Genomic DNA, 20735 nt, shown 5'->3' with positions numbered 1-20735 from the left:
GTATCTCAAGAGGAACACACAGATGCTCAGACATGCTTTGCTAGGCAGGCAAGCTGGACAAAGCTCCAGATATGGCTATGACCTGTGATGACGGCATGCAGAGTTGCCATAATCCTCCCTGCCTGAAGTATCAAGAGCTAAATCTTAACTGAGGGGCTAAATTTCTTCAAAGAATTTTAGTGTGAATCAGAGTACAAATCAGGGTTAGAACTGAATGCTAGGCTTGACAAAGAAAGAAACCCATTGATTTATTTACCTCTTTATAACTGACAAACAGCAGATATTTACTAGAAAACCAGCTCAAAGAACAGCCCAGTACTCCTCCCCTCAATGTAATTTAATTTCTGGAGCAGCATAAAGAGCTAATATCTCACTTGTAATTGTACCATGCATGTACAGACTCCTTTGTGTACACCACAGTAAAAAAAAATTGTAATGAAATAGACTGTATGGCAGCTAACACCACTTTTTTTTGTCATTCAGACACTATTTTATAAGCATCACTTGGCCACAAAGCCTGTCATAGCTAGGGAGACAAACTGAGCCATTTTCATGGACAGAGAACATTATTTAATCTTAGACTTTTTTTTAATAAGAAAACCCCAATCATTCATATTTTTTATATTCCATCTACAAATAACACTGGAATCTAAGATTAGAAATTAAGAGTTGATACCCAAACAGTTGGTGTGGGCTTCCTTTAACCTAATTTCAGCTATCTAAACAGCAGGCAGTTATATTCAACTAATCACACAGGCTCGCTTTTTACTCAGAAAGAGACAGCCCAATTAGCTGATCCCTGGAGTGCCTCTCCTGTACATGCTTCTTGGCATGCTGCAAATTACCTCTAAAGAGAGCCTAACTTAAACAAAAATCTAATTTATAGATGGTTTAAGGTATGCAAAATCTACCCCATTTTGGAAAGCAAGTTAGTTAGTTCTGTTCCAATTTATTTATGCTTTTCCAGATTTTCATGTGTCAAGATCTTCTGCAAATTTCTACACAACTGGTAATTAGGCCAGCATTCAGTTCGATTTTTTGACCACAAAGACAAAATAGGTTTGCTACACTTACTGTTCTCACAAGACCTAGAAGCAAATGAATACACCCAAGATAGGTATTCTACAGGAAAAAAAAGTTAGAGGAACAGTGGGATTGCTGCAAACAGAAATTATTTGCAGGTAAAATATTTATTCCTTGCATAATCAGGTAATTTTATTAGTCACAACGTTATTTTTGAAGACATTTGTTCACAGCCTTAAGTTTTAATATAAAAAGCTGTCCACGTCCATTTTTATTACACTTTGGGGGTTTGGTTTGTTTGTTCCTACAAAATAAACTGTTTTAACACAGTTCTTGAGAAAGCACTTTCCAGATGTTAACAATGATACTACTTTCCCAAGCACTCATATTGTGAGATAAAACTTGGTTCCCTCCAAAAGGCTGCAGATAACATTCTTCTCATTGCCACCAGCAGTAAAGTTTTGCAGAACTGGGTATTGTTGAAGAACAGAAAACCCTAAACAAGTTTCTTGGCCTTTCCTAGTAGTTCAAGAACCCCGATATCTCCACATTTCAGCAGCAAAGCATTAAGAATATTGTTGAAGTATATCAAGAGACTGTCATATTAAGATAACCTAAGAAACATGTAGATGATGATTTGATTTCAAATACATTCTAAATCTGCTTATATACTTTACTTATGTGACTCCTCGCATGTGGGTAGGAGAAACAAAACTCTTATTCACTCTCAGAACTGTTATGAAACCTCTTTCTTGCTTCATTCGGAAGACTATAACAAATTATTCACTTTACAATTATATTTTTGCAGAGATCATTATCTATAAATTTCATAAACAGAAATCAGATATTGCTTCTTCTCTTAAATTACTCACTTTCAACTGCTTCGCAAAAATCCTAATCCAATGTCAGTAACAGTCCAAAGTAGAGATCTTATTTAAAAATAATAATAATTTTAAAGGACAGCCTATTAGAAATGTTTGTTTCTCCATGGACAACACACAGCTAGCCAGAAACACGAAGCATTTCTGAAATGAAAATTATGATTACAAACTCATTTATGGCAGCAGAACAGGCAGCTGACATCACAAATCTCTTAGTGAGGAATACTTATTTTCACTTTAGCTACAAAGTAGTCAATATTATCCAAAGCACTTTTCTCATGCAAAAACAGAAAGTCAGGATTTAAGATTTAACTTCCAGTTTTTTCAAAACTGAAAATGAGAATTTCATTATTTTACAGTAGCAAAAGATTGATAGTGACGTTCCAAGCTCAGAAAAAACAGTTCTCAGAATATTTTGAAAACTTTACTAAGTTCTTGGGGCTGGGGGGAAGGTGTTGTAGGGGGTTTTTTTTATTAGGAGTATTATATTTACATCAGAAATAGGAGTAACAGGAAATAAATGGTATTGCATCTAGTTAGATAAAACTCATTCACATTACAAACTAGGCATCGGTAATGAAATAACTAACTGAAATCTGTTAATGCCAGTTCACTTAAGACCTTGGGCTACGAGGTCTTTTTCACTGAAGGTGGCAGAAAGCATGAACTGTAAATTCCAGGCTGACCCCATACTTTATGAAAATAAAGGCCGAAGCTGCACTACGTAACCACCCATGCAACAATAAGGCTGTATGTGAGGAAAGAATAGCAGACTGAAAGGACAGATCTTTACCTGGATAGCTTTTAGGCAGCAAAGAGATCCTCTGTACTTTAAGCACAGGCTCAAACTATCTGACGTTACACTGACAACACTGAGCTCTCACATGCCAGACCCAGACACACGCTTCCATCAGAAACTGCAGCTTAAGGCCAAACTATTGACATTCATGGGTATTTTAAGAATATAACATGTTCATTCACCATTTTAAGACTAATACATAACATTATTTACTTCACTGTTAAATTGACACCGTCATTAAAGTTTTGAGTTTACTGAATTTTATCCGACAAGTAAAGGTGTGCTTCTTAAAATTCATTACACGCTACACTGCAGATACCATGTACATATTTATAATCAGCAACAGCTTTGGCGTCTACAAAAGTGACACAAACAAAGCAGTTTTACCAAAAAGTAAATTAAAAGGCTGTATTGTTGATAATATATTAGTTCCTCTGAAACACTTCAGAGTTCTAAAGACTGCATTTGTTTGTGTTCTGCATGAAAGAAACAGCCAAAGCTTTCCCAGACAACAACCTATGCAACAGTTAGGCTGCACCAGAGTACAGAATTAAGTGTACAATTAAGCACAGATCTTTGATTTATTCCTAGATAAACGTGTGTAAGTTACTATCAAACTTCTACTGTACTTTGCAAAACTAGATTAGAGAACAGCTTTACCATTCAAGCTGACTGATACTACACAACTCAAAGGATTTAGCAATTTAATAATCCTGTGTTTCAGAAAACGCAATGGTTTTATTCTTCAGTTAAGATACACTGATAGTTTGAGAACACTATAATCCTTTGTAGATATTAATATCAACATGACGTACTTACCCTTTAGCAATAGCTCTTTGCCATTTTCAGTAATTTGGTTTACCATTATTCTTCTTTCTGCTCTTAGTACATGCTTTAGTAATTGTCTTCTCTGTGAAGTCCTGAGGATCGGACAAGCTTAATAATATTGTATTCCCAAAAGAACTTTTTTCTCCCTCCTCTGACAAACTGACTGCTGGCTGCAATGTTGAATGGGACTGATCTCTTTCAGGAAGCAAAAGGGTTTCTTACAGAAAGCTAAGCCGACACTGATATAATCCTGGTATTATAATCCTTTCAACACTGAGAAAATACACAAATGTCAGGATCTTACTGAAAATGCTATTTGTGAAATCCAAACCCAGCCACATTTAAAAGGCACATTGCCAGCTGTTTGCACACTTATTCAGGAAAGTTTGTGCCACAGATCTCCTGCTTGCTGAGTGTGGAATCAGACAGCGTTTTAAACCTGCTAATGCTACGAAAAGTATAGCTCTGTGACGTTAGCCCTCCAGGCATTTCAGCTTTCAAGTGAAAACAGTGATGTATTTCTTTCCATCTTCAATACTTTTTAAAATGATTACCCATTAATGGACAAATCATATCCAAGATCACAAAAAAAAAAAAAAAAAAGCATCAGCATGATGAAATGGAGGTTTATATAAGATACATAAATAAATACTAACTTAATGATTCTAAGTATTTCATAATTACCAGAAGCCACTCCATTCTGCTCATTCATAAGGAGGTCCTCTGGATATCAGCACATACCACACTGAGACTTATCTACATTATACAGTAGGTGCAATCCCCAAGAATGCCTATGTAATTAAAGATGCCAAGTCACTTTTGAGAAATTGGATTTAGGAACTCACATCACTTAGGAGCTTTCATAATATAACTTGCCATTGCCAGCTGAAAAAAACACTATAAAAACAACCTTTGTACTTCACTGTAATCCACTTCAGAGGTTCTTTCATGTGGAACGACTCCAAATAATTTCTCACAACTATCCTCCCTGACACTCCGTCCCTTCACATGCATGAAGGCACCTCAGATACAGCACTCCCTGTATTAAAATATAGGGAGAAGCATTCTAGCATTTTCCCTGCCTCAGGAGAAGCCTCTTACCTTGCTGTAAAATGTTCTCACTTTCTCTGAGACAGCAACATACATCTATGAGACCAGCATGCAGATTCCATCCAATATTCAATTCACCTTTCTCTCTGATACCAAATACGGAAAATTGTTTTCAGCCCTATACCTGTTCAGCTGACCACGGCTGCACAGTAAGAAAGATGAGAGAATAACAACAAAAAATCCAAATTCCAAAAAAACCCCCACAACACACACCACAATTTCAGACATATCTGCTCCCTTCTCCAGCTTAACACATGCCAAAGGAACAATTGTACAGGCACAAACCATGGAGTGAGGACAAGCAGATAGGAACAGTGACCATTAAGTCAATATTGCCATCAGCTCTAAAAACTTCCTACAGGGAACAAGTGGAAAAAGAGGAGACACGAACCAGCCTAATATCTCCAGACATACAGAAAATAACAGAAAAAGGAGGTTTAATTACTGTGAAACTGTCAATGTATGTACATTCTATGTATTACATACTATACAATGTACATTAACAGATATCTACTATCCATTCCTGGAAGACCATAGGAAGACATCTGTAATCAGTTACAGCTTATTCTGAAGCCCTGAATGTTTTATTAAGTTTTCAGTTAACTCAAATAGAAAGTGCTGAATATCAGATTTTTCTTACATTTGAGAAGTACTTTGTTCCATGTGAAAATGTGTGTTAGAGATTTTTTTTTAACTAAGGAAAATAGAAAGGAAAGGAAAAAAAAAAAAAAAGAGAAAGACAAAAAAGAGCCAAGCTTGTATATGCTCCAAGAATGAAGAGCTGACCTTTCCGCGTGAAGTGCTACAAGCAGCCAAAACTCACTGTAACTCTGATCATAATACTTGAAGAAAGTACAAGTCAGCACGAGACTTCGCCAAGCAAAGGAAGTCACTCCATCCCACTGAACATTTTAGAGGGTGGAGAGCGCTCTGACATTGCACATGATATGCAACAAACCACATTACTTGTGAAATACATATATTCAAACACACGTTTATAAAGAGCTCACAGGTCTTCCAAAAGAGCACAAAATAATTTCACACTGTGCAACACACAGCACAGACCAATATGAAGTCAGATATCTGGAGAAGCCACAGTGGCTTTGTAAAATGATGATAAAAGAGTTCATCAGTTTGCAAGAGCATCAGAGCAAAATGAGTACAGCACCTTAGCTTACAGAAACTCAAGGAGCAATGGGCAACGTTAGATCACTTGTCTTCTGCTCCACCAATCAGGAATTAAATCAAGCACACGCAACAGAATCTAAGTCAGAAGAAACTCAGGAACATATAACGGTGAGCCTACACACTAAACATGTTTCTACCACAAAGTCCAGAATACAGTGTCTTAAAAGGGCAAAGGCAAAATATTGCAATTAAATTATTGTGTGTTGCCTTGACTTACAGCTTTAAAGCTCCCTGCAGGTATACTAAAAGACATCTTAACCCACGGCAGATGATCATCCCACTGTCTGGTTACATAGTATTGGGATTTACCAAACATAGCTCAACTATACCTCCCTTCATGTTTGGCTGCAGTGTCCCTGAAATTAATGCCTGACACTGCCACCACATTCTCTAGAACATAGAGCCACATCCAAAGTGAATGGTTTGTGTCTGCCTAGGCAAAGTAGCCAAGATATGTTATATCCATGTGGGAATTGAATTTGGATAAGGTTGGCAAGGGTTGGCTTGTGATGCTCTAAAAACAGCTGTGCTCTGGAGATCATGTCCCAGTACAGGGTGCAGAACACAAATATGAATCAAGGGAAAGGAAGGGATCCTGTGGGGGGGAGACAAACAAGTGGTATTGCTGCTGAACACTTCATATTGTAAAGTCACAGACTGGACAGTGAAAACCTCAGCAGGAGAAAGCCAAAAATATTTGGCAGCAGTAGGTTCTTAAATCAGACCTGCAAGACTATTAAAGAACCTCTACCTTTGCTCTTTGCATTAGCTCTGGATACAAATATATAGTATAGCAAGTAGTAGTAAAAGTTATTTCAGTTTATTATTTAGAAGTGGATCAGGAAAGCAAAGGTCCTGAATGCAAAGGTAGAAGGCAGAGGAGAAACAGTAATGTGCTGTCCTCCATCAGAGACAGCAGCAGCTACACCATCTTCTTGAATTACTCCCGAGTCCTGACTCTGATCTGGCCTCCTACATGGAAATCCAGAGGTGGACTTTGCACACAGTAACTAGGCTTGGGGCTGCTCAGCTTGCAAGCAGAGACAGGGTCGTAACACAAAGTAGCATTGCTATAGATAATTTTATGAAAAACAATTATACTCCAGGGCATAAAAATTGTGGTTTACTGTAGCAATCAGCAATTTAAAGTATGCAAGAGCACGTCTCAGCAAGTTTGCCCTCCTTAGGAGTTACTCCAGCTCAGCAAATGGGCAGCTTCTAATGGCATACCATAAAAATCCTTTTTTCACTTTGACATGGAAGCGAAAGGCAAAAGTTTGGATGAGCTAACCTGCTTCACGATAAGGAGGTATCTGTAATGATTGAACGATGTTCTAAATCCCTCAGATAAACACAAGAAATCACTGGCTACTGGTAGGAGATGAAAATGAAGGTTGGCAATTAGACTGTAGAAAAAAAACCACACGTACAGTTTTGTTCAGGCATAATTAGCCTGAACCTATACATAGTACAGCGTGCCTCTGCTCTAAACACAGAGCTCTGCGTCATCTCTCCTTTCCCAGGATCTTGTTATACAATCTCTGCTACAGTTCCCTGCAAGTCAGCTTCCAGCTTTGATTCTAATTTTCAAAGTAATCGATGGATTACATCCCAGTTATATTATAGACCACGTGTCAATGAAAGAGTTGGGCTTCTAGGACAATGCAGGTCACTCGGGTGGAGCGGGGCGAAGGGGGCAAATCAGGCATTCTCGATTCAAGGGGATGGACCTGTGGGACAAACTTCCAGGGGACATTAGGCAAACCCAGAATCTGAATACCTTCGGAAATGTTGCTAAGCCACGCCCTAAGCAAATGAGCTTCCCGGATTCCTGTCAGAGCACTCTGACCACCAATACAAAGGTGGGATGATGACTGTCCCCTCACCAGTACGGGCAGTCTCCTCCCTCACCCCTTGCCCCAGCTGCCCAGCCCCACCTGGCACTGGCCTCTCATCTTCTGCTCAGCAAAATGCCATTTCATTTACATTTCCAACAAGTCTTAGGCTGCCTCCAGTCAGCAAACCAGAGCTAGCTTGGCAAAACCGCCAAGTTATCAACCTTCCCCATTCATCCATAAGCTAATTGAGTCAAAGCTCTTTTTGGGCAATTAGCGCTTTATTCTGCAAGTCGAACTCCACCTCTCTGTCCTACAGAGCAGAATGAAGATCAAAAGATGATTAAGAAAAAATTCCACCAAGTACCTTTAATAGCAACAAGAATTTTGAAAAAAATGTATCCCAGAACTGTTCTAACCTATACCTCTGTTGCTCAGACATGAATTAAGACTGCTGGAAAGTAAACAGTTGTCTTTTCCAGGCCAAACCTAATATCTACCACAAAATCTAAAGCCCTATTACATGACCTATTAGGAAGAAATGCTACTCCATTAACTCCGGTTAACTTCTTTTTATGGTTCAGAAGTGACAGTTTGAGACTCGGGAAACAATGTTTAAAATAAGAGCCACTGAGGACAAATAGGCAGTAGACAGCCTACAAAATAACTTCCGGATAGGTGTGCAGAGGATGGCAGAAGAAAGGGGACCTGTACCACATACCAGTATAGAAAATGCTGTCACATCCAAAATCCAGAGAAGTTTACCCTACGTGCATTATAAGAGTTGTATTTTTCCTGGTCATGTGGACTTTTTATATTTAAAGACATAACACATTAAATGTATGTCAAGTATTTGATTTTGCTAAAAGACTAACTTTTTTGTGTATGGTATTTCATTATTTTGCTTGCTTATAAAGAAGATATTGTTTGCTTAGCGTTCATACAATCAGCCACTGTGAAAGATGCACAGTTCTCCATGCGTGACAAAATCCAAGTATACTGAAAGAAACCATCCAAAGCAGCTCAACTGAAAGACCAAGAACAGTACTACTCATTGCTAAGGGATCACTTGGCATCATTTAAACAGATGCCTATTGAAAACTAATAATTAAGAAAGCGGTTTTACTAAATCAAACAACAAAAAATACTGAAACTTTCTTATCTGTGAGAATAAGAATCAGCTTAGTACAATTAACAGATTCAAAATTTCCGATTCAAAGGTTACCGAAGACAATGGAAACATCTCTAAAATGTAATTCCAATAGGCGCTAGACCATGTCTTAAAATGGTGCATTTTTTTTCTCTGTTGTTCAGGTCACAGATCAAAGTATTTAAAGAAAAACCTTGAACCAACAGGTTGAAGACACAAACCCTGATCATATAAATATCTGATCAAATAAATCTTGCTCCCACATATTGGTGATAATTTTTCTGTGATATAAATCAGTCTGCACACTAAATTATTTGTTACATCATAGTCAAGAACAGGTGTAAATCTTTAACTTGGTCTTGGAAGGGGAAACTCGCCAAATGCAGCTTTTCTCTCCCTGTGGCACTGGGTGTCCCCCATTCTGTTACATGCACTTAAAAAGAAAGCAGTGATCACTAAGTTTGATCTTCCTCAAGGTTGTTGTTGTTCTTTAACTTCAGTGAACAGCATTTATTATGTTTGGCTACATTTCCTAGTCAATGAGGCTGCAAATTACCTTATGCTCCATCCTACATAGAACTTTAGAGCAAAAGGCAAATTTAAACTTTACATTGAAGAGCATGCAAAAACGTATTCTTCAGTTTTGCTGCAGTGGGGAAAAGAAAGGAAATGTTACTATTTTCTTTAAGGAAGTGAAACACTGAAGAAATTTGCAAGGGGAAATTGAATAACACACACAGAGATCAATTTTATACATGAGAGAGATATGTACTACAAACATAATATAAGAAAACAAAAAAATTATTTTAATTTCTTTAGAACAGTGCAGAGGTTGAAAAAAAGATACAGCTTCAGCATGTAAAAAATTCCCCAAACTTATTCTCAACTCAAGTTTGAAATGGGTGTCAAAATTTGAAATGCAAGTCCAAAGGAGCGAGCATTTGCAGGTAGAATTAGATGAAAAATCCATGTCTTTTCATGTGCGATTGCTTAGCCTTCTAATATAGGTGATCTCCATAACACACAAAATCAGCAGCTATGAAAAACCAGCAGAGGGTTGTTTGGGTTTTTTTTTTTATCTTCCCTTAGTCTTTTGCAACATACAGACCCACAAATACACAGTTACAGGAGTTGCTTTCAAATCACTTAGACCCTTCCCAGAGCTTTTCCAAATAACCGAAATACCAGAGAACCCACAAAAAGGCCCATGTTTTTCTACATTTAGCTACGTCTCCTGGCCACCAGCAGTTGTCACCAAGATTCCCTTGGTACCGGACAGCCACAGCCTCTCCAGCTCTGTCTTAAGCACCGCGCAAATTAGAAGAGGTATGAGAGACGTGCTTAGCAAAAGTAACAGTTTATACAGTAACATGAACTTGTTCCTTTTCCTAGACAAGGATTTTTATAGATTAATTAAACCTTACAACACTGCATTCTGCTAAAAGAAACTTGAGGTATCCACCATGTACTCCATGAAAATGAGCTTCTCTGAGAAATCCCTTTGCTTACAGGCTACAAAGAAAGTATACACCATCTCCTTCACCTACCTAAGAGTTATAAACAGCTAATCATGTCACAAAGCACTTCTCCACTCTCGTTTTTCACATACCACACTCTTATCTTCCCTTATCTGAAGCAAGAGTCCACTTATCTATGCACCTGTACTGTTGAAAAAAGTATTCTGGAGTTTGGCACTGCTATCAGTGCTGTGCTAATTGCCCATTGCACAAACAGAAATAAAAAAAAACAGGACTTCACAAGGATGACCCTGCTGCTAACATGCCTTTCAGGATCTGCATTTCAAATTATAACCTTTGCTGTGTATCCTACAAGTATCTCACAAGTATCCTTTATGGAACAGGAACAACTATTGACATATTTAGCACTGACAGAAAACCTTTAATATCTCCAAATTTACACATTAAACTTTACACAGAGGGAAAACAGATGCCAAGCTTAGCAGAACAGAAAAAAAACCCCTTCCTCATCAAAATGCAACTAAATTGAAGATGATGCAGTCTCCCTACCATTTTCAGCAAGACAATAGTAAACAAATCACCAGAACAGACAGTTCACTAACATCAGTGTACTTCTATTCTCAGGTTACTTTCTTTCCTCCCAAACAATTCAGAGCTTCTGCCTCAACTCCTCCCCAGGCTCCCTCTTCCATGACTTCTTTCTGCAGTTTTGAGGCAACATGAAAAATGCTGAAGATGCACAAGCTACGGAGGTTATGCAAAAATATCCTGCTACCGCTACTGTAACAGTGCCATTTATCCACACTGCTGCTAGCAGAAGTTCTTGAATTTAAGACAACCTAAAATATGTTGGACACATGTTTCTGTCACTCCTATTTAGCTGTTGTATCTAATTCATTATATGACTAATTTTATCTTATTTCTGGACTTTACCAAAACACCTACATATAAGAATTAAGTGCTTTGAAAAGGAATTTTTGAATGATTTATGTATCCCCATTGAAAGTGCCTTCAGCTATATTTTATGCGAGCTTTATTTCAAGTCTTGCAAAAGACTTAAAACCTTTACTAGTAAGTTACCACGTATTAAAAAGCAGCAAACTAGGAAGAAGCTTAAAGTAAAAGCGCACTGCTATCACACCAGAACTTTCTTTATCCATCTTCTTGAAAACAGCTTATTGCAAATGACCAGCATAATCTCTTGCTGCTGCACTAGGGCACTGTACATACTGATGCAGACTGTAAGCACGAGGAAAAAGTCTCAAGTCTAGTTAGAAAACTCTAGGCTGAAAGGAAGCCATGTGATAACTGGAACATAAGCAGAGCAATTCATTGGCAAAAACCAAGGTGGCAGCTGACCAAAGCTGGTTAGCGACACGAAGCTGATTAGCGTCTCATTTCCACAAACAAAAGTCACAGGAAGATAAATAACTTCCCACAGGACACATGACATAGCCGCACTTTGGTTAACAGGGTGCGCAATCACTGTGGAGCTGAGATTCCTATTAAAGCAAAGCTTATTTGTTTTTTTTTAAACACTATTCAGTGTCTAAAAATGTCCCTCTTCTTACCCTGTGTATCCAACCTAACGTGCTGGCATTATTTCAAAGACTGAAGAGATGCCAAATTCACATTTCTCATCCCTGCCGATCCATAAAGCAGGGCTCACATGTTTATCATAGGATCACAGAATAATTCTTTGTACTTCGTTTTCTAAATGGAAGATGTCAAAATCTATTACAAGCAGTGGCAGTCGGTGGAACCTGCTTAGAAAAAAAAGGCTGATTTTATTCAGAAGCAAGCACTGGAGCTATCTGGGAAGGCTAAATTATTGCACACTGACTAATGTCTTCTTATGGAAATGGTTGACAAGAAATTCTATGGCAGAATGGCTTCACGTCTGTAGTGTTAGATGACACCATATCACTTGACGTCCTAAATAAAGGAAAAATTCAGAAAAAAACATTCAAAAGCAAGGCTATGACAAATAAAGGTTGGCATGAAATGGTCAGAGGGAAATAAGAATCTGTCAGAATCATAAGCAACAGCCTAAGCGATTGTGCAAGGAGTATTGGACAACAAAGCCACTACTTTGCACACTGTTACAGATCAGCTATAAACAGAGTTACGTTACCATGATCCACCATACTCTTGAAAGGCCGTATCATTACTGAGTCACTTTAAACCATCTCTGATGAAACCGAGCAATCTGAAGAAGTCTTTAAATAAGATTCTGAATAGCAAGCTGATAAAATAAAATCTTCCCTGGAGAAGATTTACCAGAACAACTGCAACCAATTCCTCATACTGACTATGGTGGTGCTACTTGATTGTATGTAAAGACTGGAGAATTGGCATTGCTCAGGCAGTTCTGCGTGCATTCATGCAGTGCCAATATGAATCGTATGCACTTTGATAGGGTCAGAACCTGAAACTCTGAAACTGTGCACTCAAGTCAAACAAAGTTTACCTTATCTGGAATCAGGGGCATCACCAACACCAACAAATCCCTCCATGAGCCCCGTAATCAGCTGCCACAGAAGGCTCTGGAGGGTCACTCTCTTCCCTCCAGTCTGCAGGCTCCAGCCAGCGCTAAACAGCTGTAAGATACTCTGTCTTCAACAGGAGCTTCGATCTCCACCATGTCATGTTATCAACGCTCCCCCAGTATGAGAGGCTATGGTACTCTGCATAGGACGTAGAAAGAAGCACCAAAACCAAAAGGAATAACACAAGGGAGTTCAGATTCCCCCCTGCGGAGCCATAAACCCAAGAAACCTAGAAAGAGACAGAAAAGGCTAGTAGGGAAGAACATGCTTGTCAGTACAGGTAGGCAAGACAGCATATCTTCATACATATGCCTTGAGGATATGAAACACCACTTAATTACTGTGAAAGTAAATTAAAAAATAGAAGGCAGTTATAGTTCAAACAGAAACAGAACTAACTACCATATATTAATAGAGATGTTACTAGATATTTATCAATTTTAAAATAAAGAGACTCAGCTAACTTCCAGCAGCATGGTTCTGTGCTGCAGCTGGAATAGCAGTACTTAAGAGATCACAGCTCGTCAGCTACTGATAGACTGTGACGGGGAGCTGAGTATCTTGGAAGCATGTTGTTTGCACACATCCTACAGGCAGTCTCATACCCAAATGACAGGCAGTTTGAGTTGACCTTCCTTTACCCACCATGGCAGTAGATTCCACAGGTCGCACTTCCCAACCTATGGCCAAAGCTAGCTAGTGGAAAAAGTACTCCATACGGTCTCCACCCCAACCTGCTGAGATGGGTGAAAAACATGTTACTTTCATACACATGAACTGTATGTTAAGTAACCTGAGCGTAAAACAGACCTTTTTTACAAAATGAAGTCAAGGCCCTGCACAGCCTTTAGGGCTAGAGCTTCAAATTGTCTGTGATAGCAGACAAGTTGGGAAAAGCACCTACCTTTCATCATTCCAAAATACCCACACTGGAAAGAACTGACATAATGGACATCAGGCCTACATAAGCTACTTGATATATGAAATCTAAAATTCCTTTGAAAACTATGCAAAGAAAGAAAGAAAGAAAAAAAGAATGTACATATTGGAAATTGAAGCACAGCTTCACAGAGAACTGAACAAGGTGACAAGGCAGGAACTGGACCTTGATCTCATGACAACTGAGTATCACTCAGCAAAATAACCCTTTTCTCTTCCTTGAGCAGAGGCCTGAGCAGTGCAGTCTCCCTTCAGGGATTATTGTGCATGCAATAACATTTGCATTCGAAAAGTTTGACTGCACAGGCAAGGAAGAACAGGTCAGGTGTTTACTGATTTTTCTTTTGTTGCCTAGAGTCACGCATGATTCACAGAGGGCAAGTCAGACTCACCAGCTGAGCCCATGGGAAGATCCTCTTCCTAAAGGTTACAGAACTAAGCATAATCAAGGCAGAAAAGAGAAACAGATCCCACAAAGAGCTAAAACCACCTTTTACCAGAACTACTCTACTCTCCAAATCTAAGTGTCCTTCATTTTCTCACTAGAAACACTCACTGTATTTAAATTGATTTATACCTAAAAGTCACAGCAAAACACCAAGACAGGCTGAGCACTGTTATTAGCTGCCTGATTAAAGAATGCACTTCTCACCACCCAAAATCCCCTCCTACTTACGTGATCCTCTTCTGTAGTTGGAATAAATTAACCACTAACAAAAAGCAGCTCTGCCTCGCAGGAGCAGTTGTGAAAGCCACACAGACACAATACACATGCTGTAGTATTCAAGGGCCCAGTTTGAGGGAGAGAGACGTAGCTGGGCAGGCACATTTTTTAAGATGACATAAGCAAGAAAAGCAATCACCTAAGATTCGACTAATTTAATTGAATTTTCTATCACCCGTTTATTTTGGCAGTGGAACACTGAAAATATCTGAGCGTCCTACGTACTCTTATCACCTCTGGAGACTGCAGTTTGTGGGAGCAACGATAACACCCGGCCCCGCTCCCCCGCTGCACCCCGGGCTATCAGCAAGTGGCCGCGGAGCGGAAGGAATCCCCGGGGCGGATCCCCGAGGGTGCCCGGCTCGGCTCCTCCGCGCAGCGGGAGGACACCCCGGCCACCCGCATCCCGAGGGCGCTCGCCGCAGCCACGCGGGCTGCGCTGCCACCGCTCGGCCCGGGCCGGGCCGCCAGGGCTGACAGTCGGCGACAACGCTCATCCGCCGGGCCGGGCTCCCCGCGGGCCTCGCCACGGCGGCGCGTCCCGGCCCCGGCAACAGCGGAGCCACCACCCGCCCTGGCGGACCCCGCGGGGGCTCCTCCTCGCGGCGCGGCGCCCCTCGCCGCCCCCGAGAGCCGCTGCCGCCGTCCCGCCTTTGTCTGCTGCAGCCGGCGGTAGCGGAGCGGAGCGGGGGAGTCAGGCTCGCCCCAGGCCCCTCCAGGAGCGGCCGGCACCGCCGCCCCCCCGCCCCGGCCGTGCCCGCTCACCGTCGGAGCTGACAGTGTCGTAGGAGTCGCCAGCGGCGGGCGCCGCGGCCGGCTCCCGGTAGTCCACCCAGCTGAGCCCTTCTACGCTGTCGTACTCGGCGCGGTGCTTGTCCTCCACCGGCACCACGGTGAAGTGCGGCATGGCTGGCGGGGCGGCGAGGGCTCCCCGCGGCACCGCAGCGAGGCAGGCGGGACGCGGCGCGGAGCCGGCGGCGCATTCCTGCCCCGTGCGGTCACTTCCTCTCAGGAAACCGCGCTCCTCAACTCCACCCATTCCCCTCCGAGCGCCGGGGCGGCGCGGTGGCCGCCGCCCCGGGGCCGACGGGCGGGCAGGCAGGCCGGGGCCGCCCCGCAGCGAGGACCGGGCACGGGGGAGGGGGTCGCTCCGCCGGGCGGGCGCGCTCAGCAGCGGGGGCGCGGAGGAGGGGCCGGAGGCGGCGAGGCGGCGCGGGGAAGGGGGAGCCTTCCTCCCGCAGTCATCGTGACAGGAGCCGGGCCCGGGGGCGGCTGGCGCCGCGGCGCGCTGGGAGCGGGGCGGGGAGGGGCGGGCGCCCTCCGCCCGAGGCCCTCCCTTGCCGGCGCTGCCGGGCCGCCTCGGGGAGGAAATTTCCCTCCGCCGTGCCCCGGGCCGCCCCCGACCCCCTCCCCCCCGCCGCCATTTGCTGAGCAGGAGCGATGTGGGGAGGGCGTTGGCGCGCCGCGCCCAGGCCCGGTGGGGCGGCTGCGGGGCGGGGGCCCATCCGCGGTGCTGGGGCCGGGCGGCCCGGAGAGGCCGCATCGGGCGAAGCGGCGCTGCCGTTGGCGGCTGCCGGCGTGGGGGGGTCCTGTGCGCTTCCTGCCAGGGGCCAGGTGGGCGCGAAACCCCAGGAGGGGTCGTGTGGGGAAGACATCAGCAAGTGAGACGCTGGCCGATAAACCGGGAGCCCTGCTACGCTTTGAAGGAGCAGAGCGCGCCAATTAAAAATGGTCATGACTGCCAGCAGACTGTTAAACCATGGCCTTCGGCTGATCAACAACAAACTGATTGAAGGCCTACTGTCACCCTGAGAATGGGTTTATTTTTATGCAAGTTATCGTTAACTTCAGATGTAGCAGCTGTCCCCACTTCCGGTGTTTGTGGTGGCAGCAGAGCGGTTTCTCTTGTGCTCGCTCTCTTCTCTGGCTATGTGAAACCCTCAGAAATGACATGGTACACCAAGCAAGACCAAGGGAAACAGGAAACATGGCTGCACAAAAGGCGTGGGGGAGCGCGGGGTAAAATACTACACTGCGGAAGATTGAGTGCTGGCTGGACCCAAGGGTATTTCGAGTTATTCGCAAAGCAGACAGTTGCTATGGCAGCAGACCGCCAGGGCAGACGAACTGTGGCCCTGCTGCTCAGGCAGGGGCCTGGGAGGCGGGTTGCACCATTGTTTTGTGCCACTAATGGAGGCAGTGGGGTGTGCCACCCCCCCCAGCAGCTGGGACGGACGCCTCTGTGGCGGCAGGTCCATAAAGCTGGGGGCACGCCTGCCTCTCAACCTCTTGTCCCTGAGGGAGCAAAATTCAATTTTGCTTTCACATTTGAAAAAGCTGGCGCCAGCGATGGGTATCTTGGCCTTCATTTTGTATATGGTAGCCTTCACATGGAGTTTAAACATGAACTAATAGCATAACATGATGCTAATGCTATATATTGTCTGTGTTTGAAGGCTAGCCTTGAAAATAGAAGGATCCCTTTTTAATGTGTTATGTAATCGTCAGAAAAAAGCTCTAGAGAGCGGTTTGTGCGTTTTACTGTGGAATGTCAACTCAAACTAGATCTGTAGATTTTTGACTAAAATGCTCCTTACTCAAGAAATGTGTGTCCAGTGACAAGTCAATCCAGTACTGATGTAAGTTTTGTCTTTGGATTGCATAGGAGTCTGTGGGAGGATATAAAGCTTAGAGCAGAGGAAGAGGGTAAGACTAGACATTTCCTGTGCTCCAAAGTACCTGATCCCTAGTGTTCTGAATTTGTCCAGCCTTTTTGAGAAAGGAACTGCCAGGTCACTGGGAGAAAGAAAAATGTGTAATGAGCAGAAGAGAGACAAACGAGGGAGAATGCTTTGTTCATGAGAACTGAGTAATAAGTCTACCTTTAATTAGTTGGGTTTTGAAATAAACAAGAAGAATCCATGCTGTGGAGCGACTGCTGCCAAGGGGGTACAGGTCTCTCAGTTCACTTAACACAAACTTGCTGGTAGACCACCTCTGGGGAAAGCCAGAGCAATTACACCTCTTAGTATTGATCAGACAGGTGGAAAGACTTCTAAGACTCCTGTGCTTTCATATAACCTATGTTTTACTTCGATCTCTTTGCTCTGTTAAGGAAAACAATGATCTTCATGTGGCCATGTGAATCTCAATAACAGCCTCATCAGTTTGGAGGAGATAAAAAAACCCCAGATTTTTCTCTGTTCAAAACTCATGGTATCTTGAAGACCTAGGGTGAGATTTTTTTTTTTCCAGTAGCCCTAAAATAAGCACATTTGTAAATACTATCCTACTGAGGCCTGTAAAGTTTTACCAGCAATTTCTGTGGGCAAGTTAGGCCAATTTTGATCACCTCGAAAGCATTTCTGTTAATTTTAGAAGCCGCTGTTCTGACAGAGTGGAAACACCCTGGTGCACCACTTAGTCCACTGTCTTTTCTCCAGCAATATTTTTTCCCCCGAAGGAAAGTGGAACAATTGGCCAAAAAGTAGCATTTTCTGTTTAACCCTCTTTGGTTGAATTATGTTTCATTAGTGTTCATAATAAGTATGACCTAATAAGCTAGAGTCCACCAAGGAAACAGGAAATTTAAGTATTAATTGATAGGGGGCAAAGAATTTTATATAGAAAAAGGGCAAGATGATAACTCACCATTAAGCAAGTTAGTTCATGCTTAGCCTTCTGTCTTCTACTTTCCCGTTTTCCACTTTGTAAAGCTTTTGAGTGAAAGTGTCTGGTCTAAGTAAGCTGTCCTAGAAAAAGGAGACAGGGATTATAAGAAGTAAGTCTCAAGAGTTAATGTTTTTGGAGTCATGCTTATTAAGGAAGAAGAATTAAACTGGGCACTTCCTTCTCATCTTGCTTTTGAAAGCAGGTATGGCAAGGAGCTGTCTTTCTTTAGGCACCAAAAAAATGCATCTATGCCACCACAAAACATTTTAGTTTCATGAAATCAATGGCACTGAAATTGTACCCCATGAGGGCAAAAAATAAAATCAAGCTCATGCACATATACCAGCAACTCCCCTCTCTGGAATGGAAAGTATATCCAAATGTCTTAGGAGAGAATTTAGCCCTAGGAAACTATTCAAGTTTATTGAAGCAAAAATATTTCTTTTGTCTAAAGACAATGATTCTTTACTGACTTGTAGAAAGCCCATATTGAAAGATAAGAAGTTATCTACCCGTAGTATCAACTTTGTTGTTCAACATTTGGTCTGTAAGAGAACTGAAATTTCAACCTGGGTGATTGACTTCTCCCCCCCCGCCCCCAAGTATGAATACTGATTTTTACTTCTGAATGGTATGAGTGACCATCATAAGCTTCAAAGTTGTCTGATATGAATATGAGGCTGGAATGAAACTAGATGATTTACAATCCTACAGCATTTAGGATTGTCTCTTTACCTGAGACAACATTGCTCTCATTAAATAATGGGGATGAAAATTACCTGTTTTCTACAAAGCTAAATGGAATTTGGGATTATGGTTTCATATGGGTACAGACTGGTCAGTGAAAACAAAAGAGAGAGCAGGGAGAATAATATTAATTTCCTTTTTTTGTCTCTCCTCTCTACACACCACATATCCCACCCTCAACAGAGAAAAACTGCACTTCTAAGAAAAAGTCTGGTGGTTTCACTGTGAAAAACATTGAGATCAGCTTAGTAGAATCAAGGCTTATTAGATGAGAAAAGGCCTGAATTTTCGGTACTCTAGTGTACATTAACAGCATCAGTGAAATCAGCAGCCTAAAGATCAGCAAATCCACGATCTCCTCTCTGATACACCATCAGGAACTGCATTTTAAATTGTTTGTTTATTACCTACAAATCATATAAGCAAAGACACAGTTCAGTTCTTATTTAGTAAGCCACTGAGTATTTGTGAATTACCTTAAATAGGTACAAGTTTCCAGCTAAAAGGTCAGTACAGTTCTACAGTAAACAACTATGCCATTCGACTCAAAGAAAAAGGTTGTATGAGAAACTCGAGTCTTCTGGAAGGGTAGTTTGGTAAACTGCTGGAGAGACTAATATAAATCCTCAGGGCAGGCAAGCAAGGTCAAGTTTGCCTTGAACACTTTCTATTACAGGTGACACCACTCAAACATTAAAAAAATCAGCTTGGCTTTTACAGCCCAGCATGAGATAGTGACTGCACACTGCATTGGCTGTTAGAGAAACAGACTTGACTTATGCGTGCAAGGCGTTTCATCCCTTCCCTGACAGACAGCAATTCACAGGTTCTCATGTGGTGCTCATACAGTCATCCTAGGAAAAAGTGAACATAAAATTAATATCAGCATTAGTGATTGCTTTTAAGGATATAGTAGAGGGAACAGCCTGCCTCAGCCCTCACAAAGGGATGTAGTACACACATTGGAAGGCCCTTGTAAATGAGCTCTGGAGTATTGTTAGCTTATGGACCGGCAAGATATGATGTTAACCTCAATCAAACAACAAAAAGTAACATAGTTTCAACTCCTTCTCAATGAAAGTGATTTGCCATTCGTTTAAGGATAGGAAGACCCAGCATCTGAAACTGTGTTTGAGGACAGCTTTTCTTATCTTCCCTTCTTCCTGAATTTCATGAGGAGATGCCTAATTTTAAATAAACTAGTTTATTTTTTCTAACTAGGAAAATCAAGGCCAAGCAAAAAGTATCATCCTTAGAAATAAATGTCATAAAATTACAAGTCAGATGATTTTTTTTTTAATTCATCTGTAAAATTGTGTTGCCCCTAACATTGTTTGGAGTGCTTTATAATGACATGATACCTCAAAAAGCTTTGTGGAAAGTTTAAATTAACTTTCTGTGAATTAAGCTTTGAAATGCCTCATTGGTGGAGTAACCTGCCCAGTTATTGCTGTTGTTGCTGACTGTAATGTTTATGTCCCCAGGCAGAATATGTGGCCTGCTTAGAGGTATATGCACAGGATGCACTGCCCTAGAAGCCTGAGAGATAACATCCATAACTGTGTTTATCCAAAATACATAAAACTTCTTGAGTGGAATACCTGCATTCTGATGTTTTAGATAATAATCATATTTCATTACTGTTAATACAGACCAGTATAATGCTTCTCTCCTCTTTGTCAATGGGACAATCTATGAACTTATGCTTTGAAACCATGGGAAATTTCTAAACCATATGACATGAAAAGTATTTCTGAGATACCCTGGATCATCGAGTTAGTAGCAGGGTAGTGGCCCAGAAAAAAAATATAT

At 41.8% G+C, this 20735-nt stretch overlaps 1 protein-coding gene across 1 annotated transcript in view; it reads right to left on the bottom strand.

Moving 5' to 3' along the window:
- The window catches only part of SLC12A4 (solute carrier family 12 member 4), a 53784-nt gene extending 38012 nt beyond the window's left edge, over positions 1-15772 (bottom strand). The window contains exon 1 of the mRNA XM_072871768.1: positions 15270-15772. Coding sequence (XP_072727869.1) covers positions 15270-15543 — 274 coding nt within the window. The 5' untranslated portion in view covers positions 15544-15772. The remainder of the gene's footprint in view (positions 1-15269) is intronic.
- Positions 15773-20735: the final 4963 nt, after the last annotated feature.

Source organism: Ciconia boyciana, chromosome 9, assembly GCF_034638445.1.
Source record: "Ciconia boyciana chromosome 9, ASM3463844v1, whole genome shotgun sequence".
Taxonomy (NCBI): Eukaryota; Metazoa; Chordata; class Aves; order Ciconiiformes; family Ciconiidae; genus Ciconia; species Ciconia boyciana.
The sequence above is the reverse complement of the archived record's forward strand: the minus strand, read 5'-3'. Positions and strand labels throughout refer to the sequence as shown.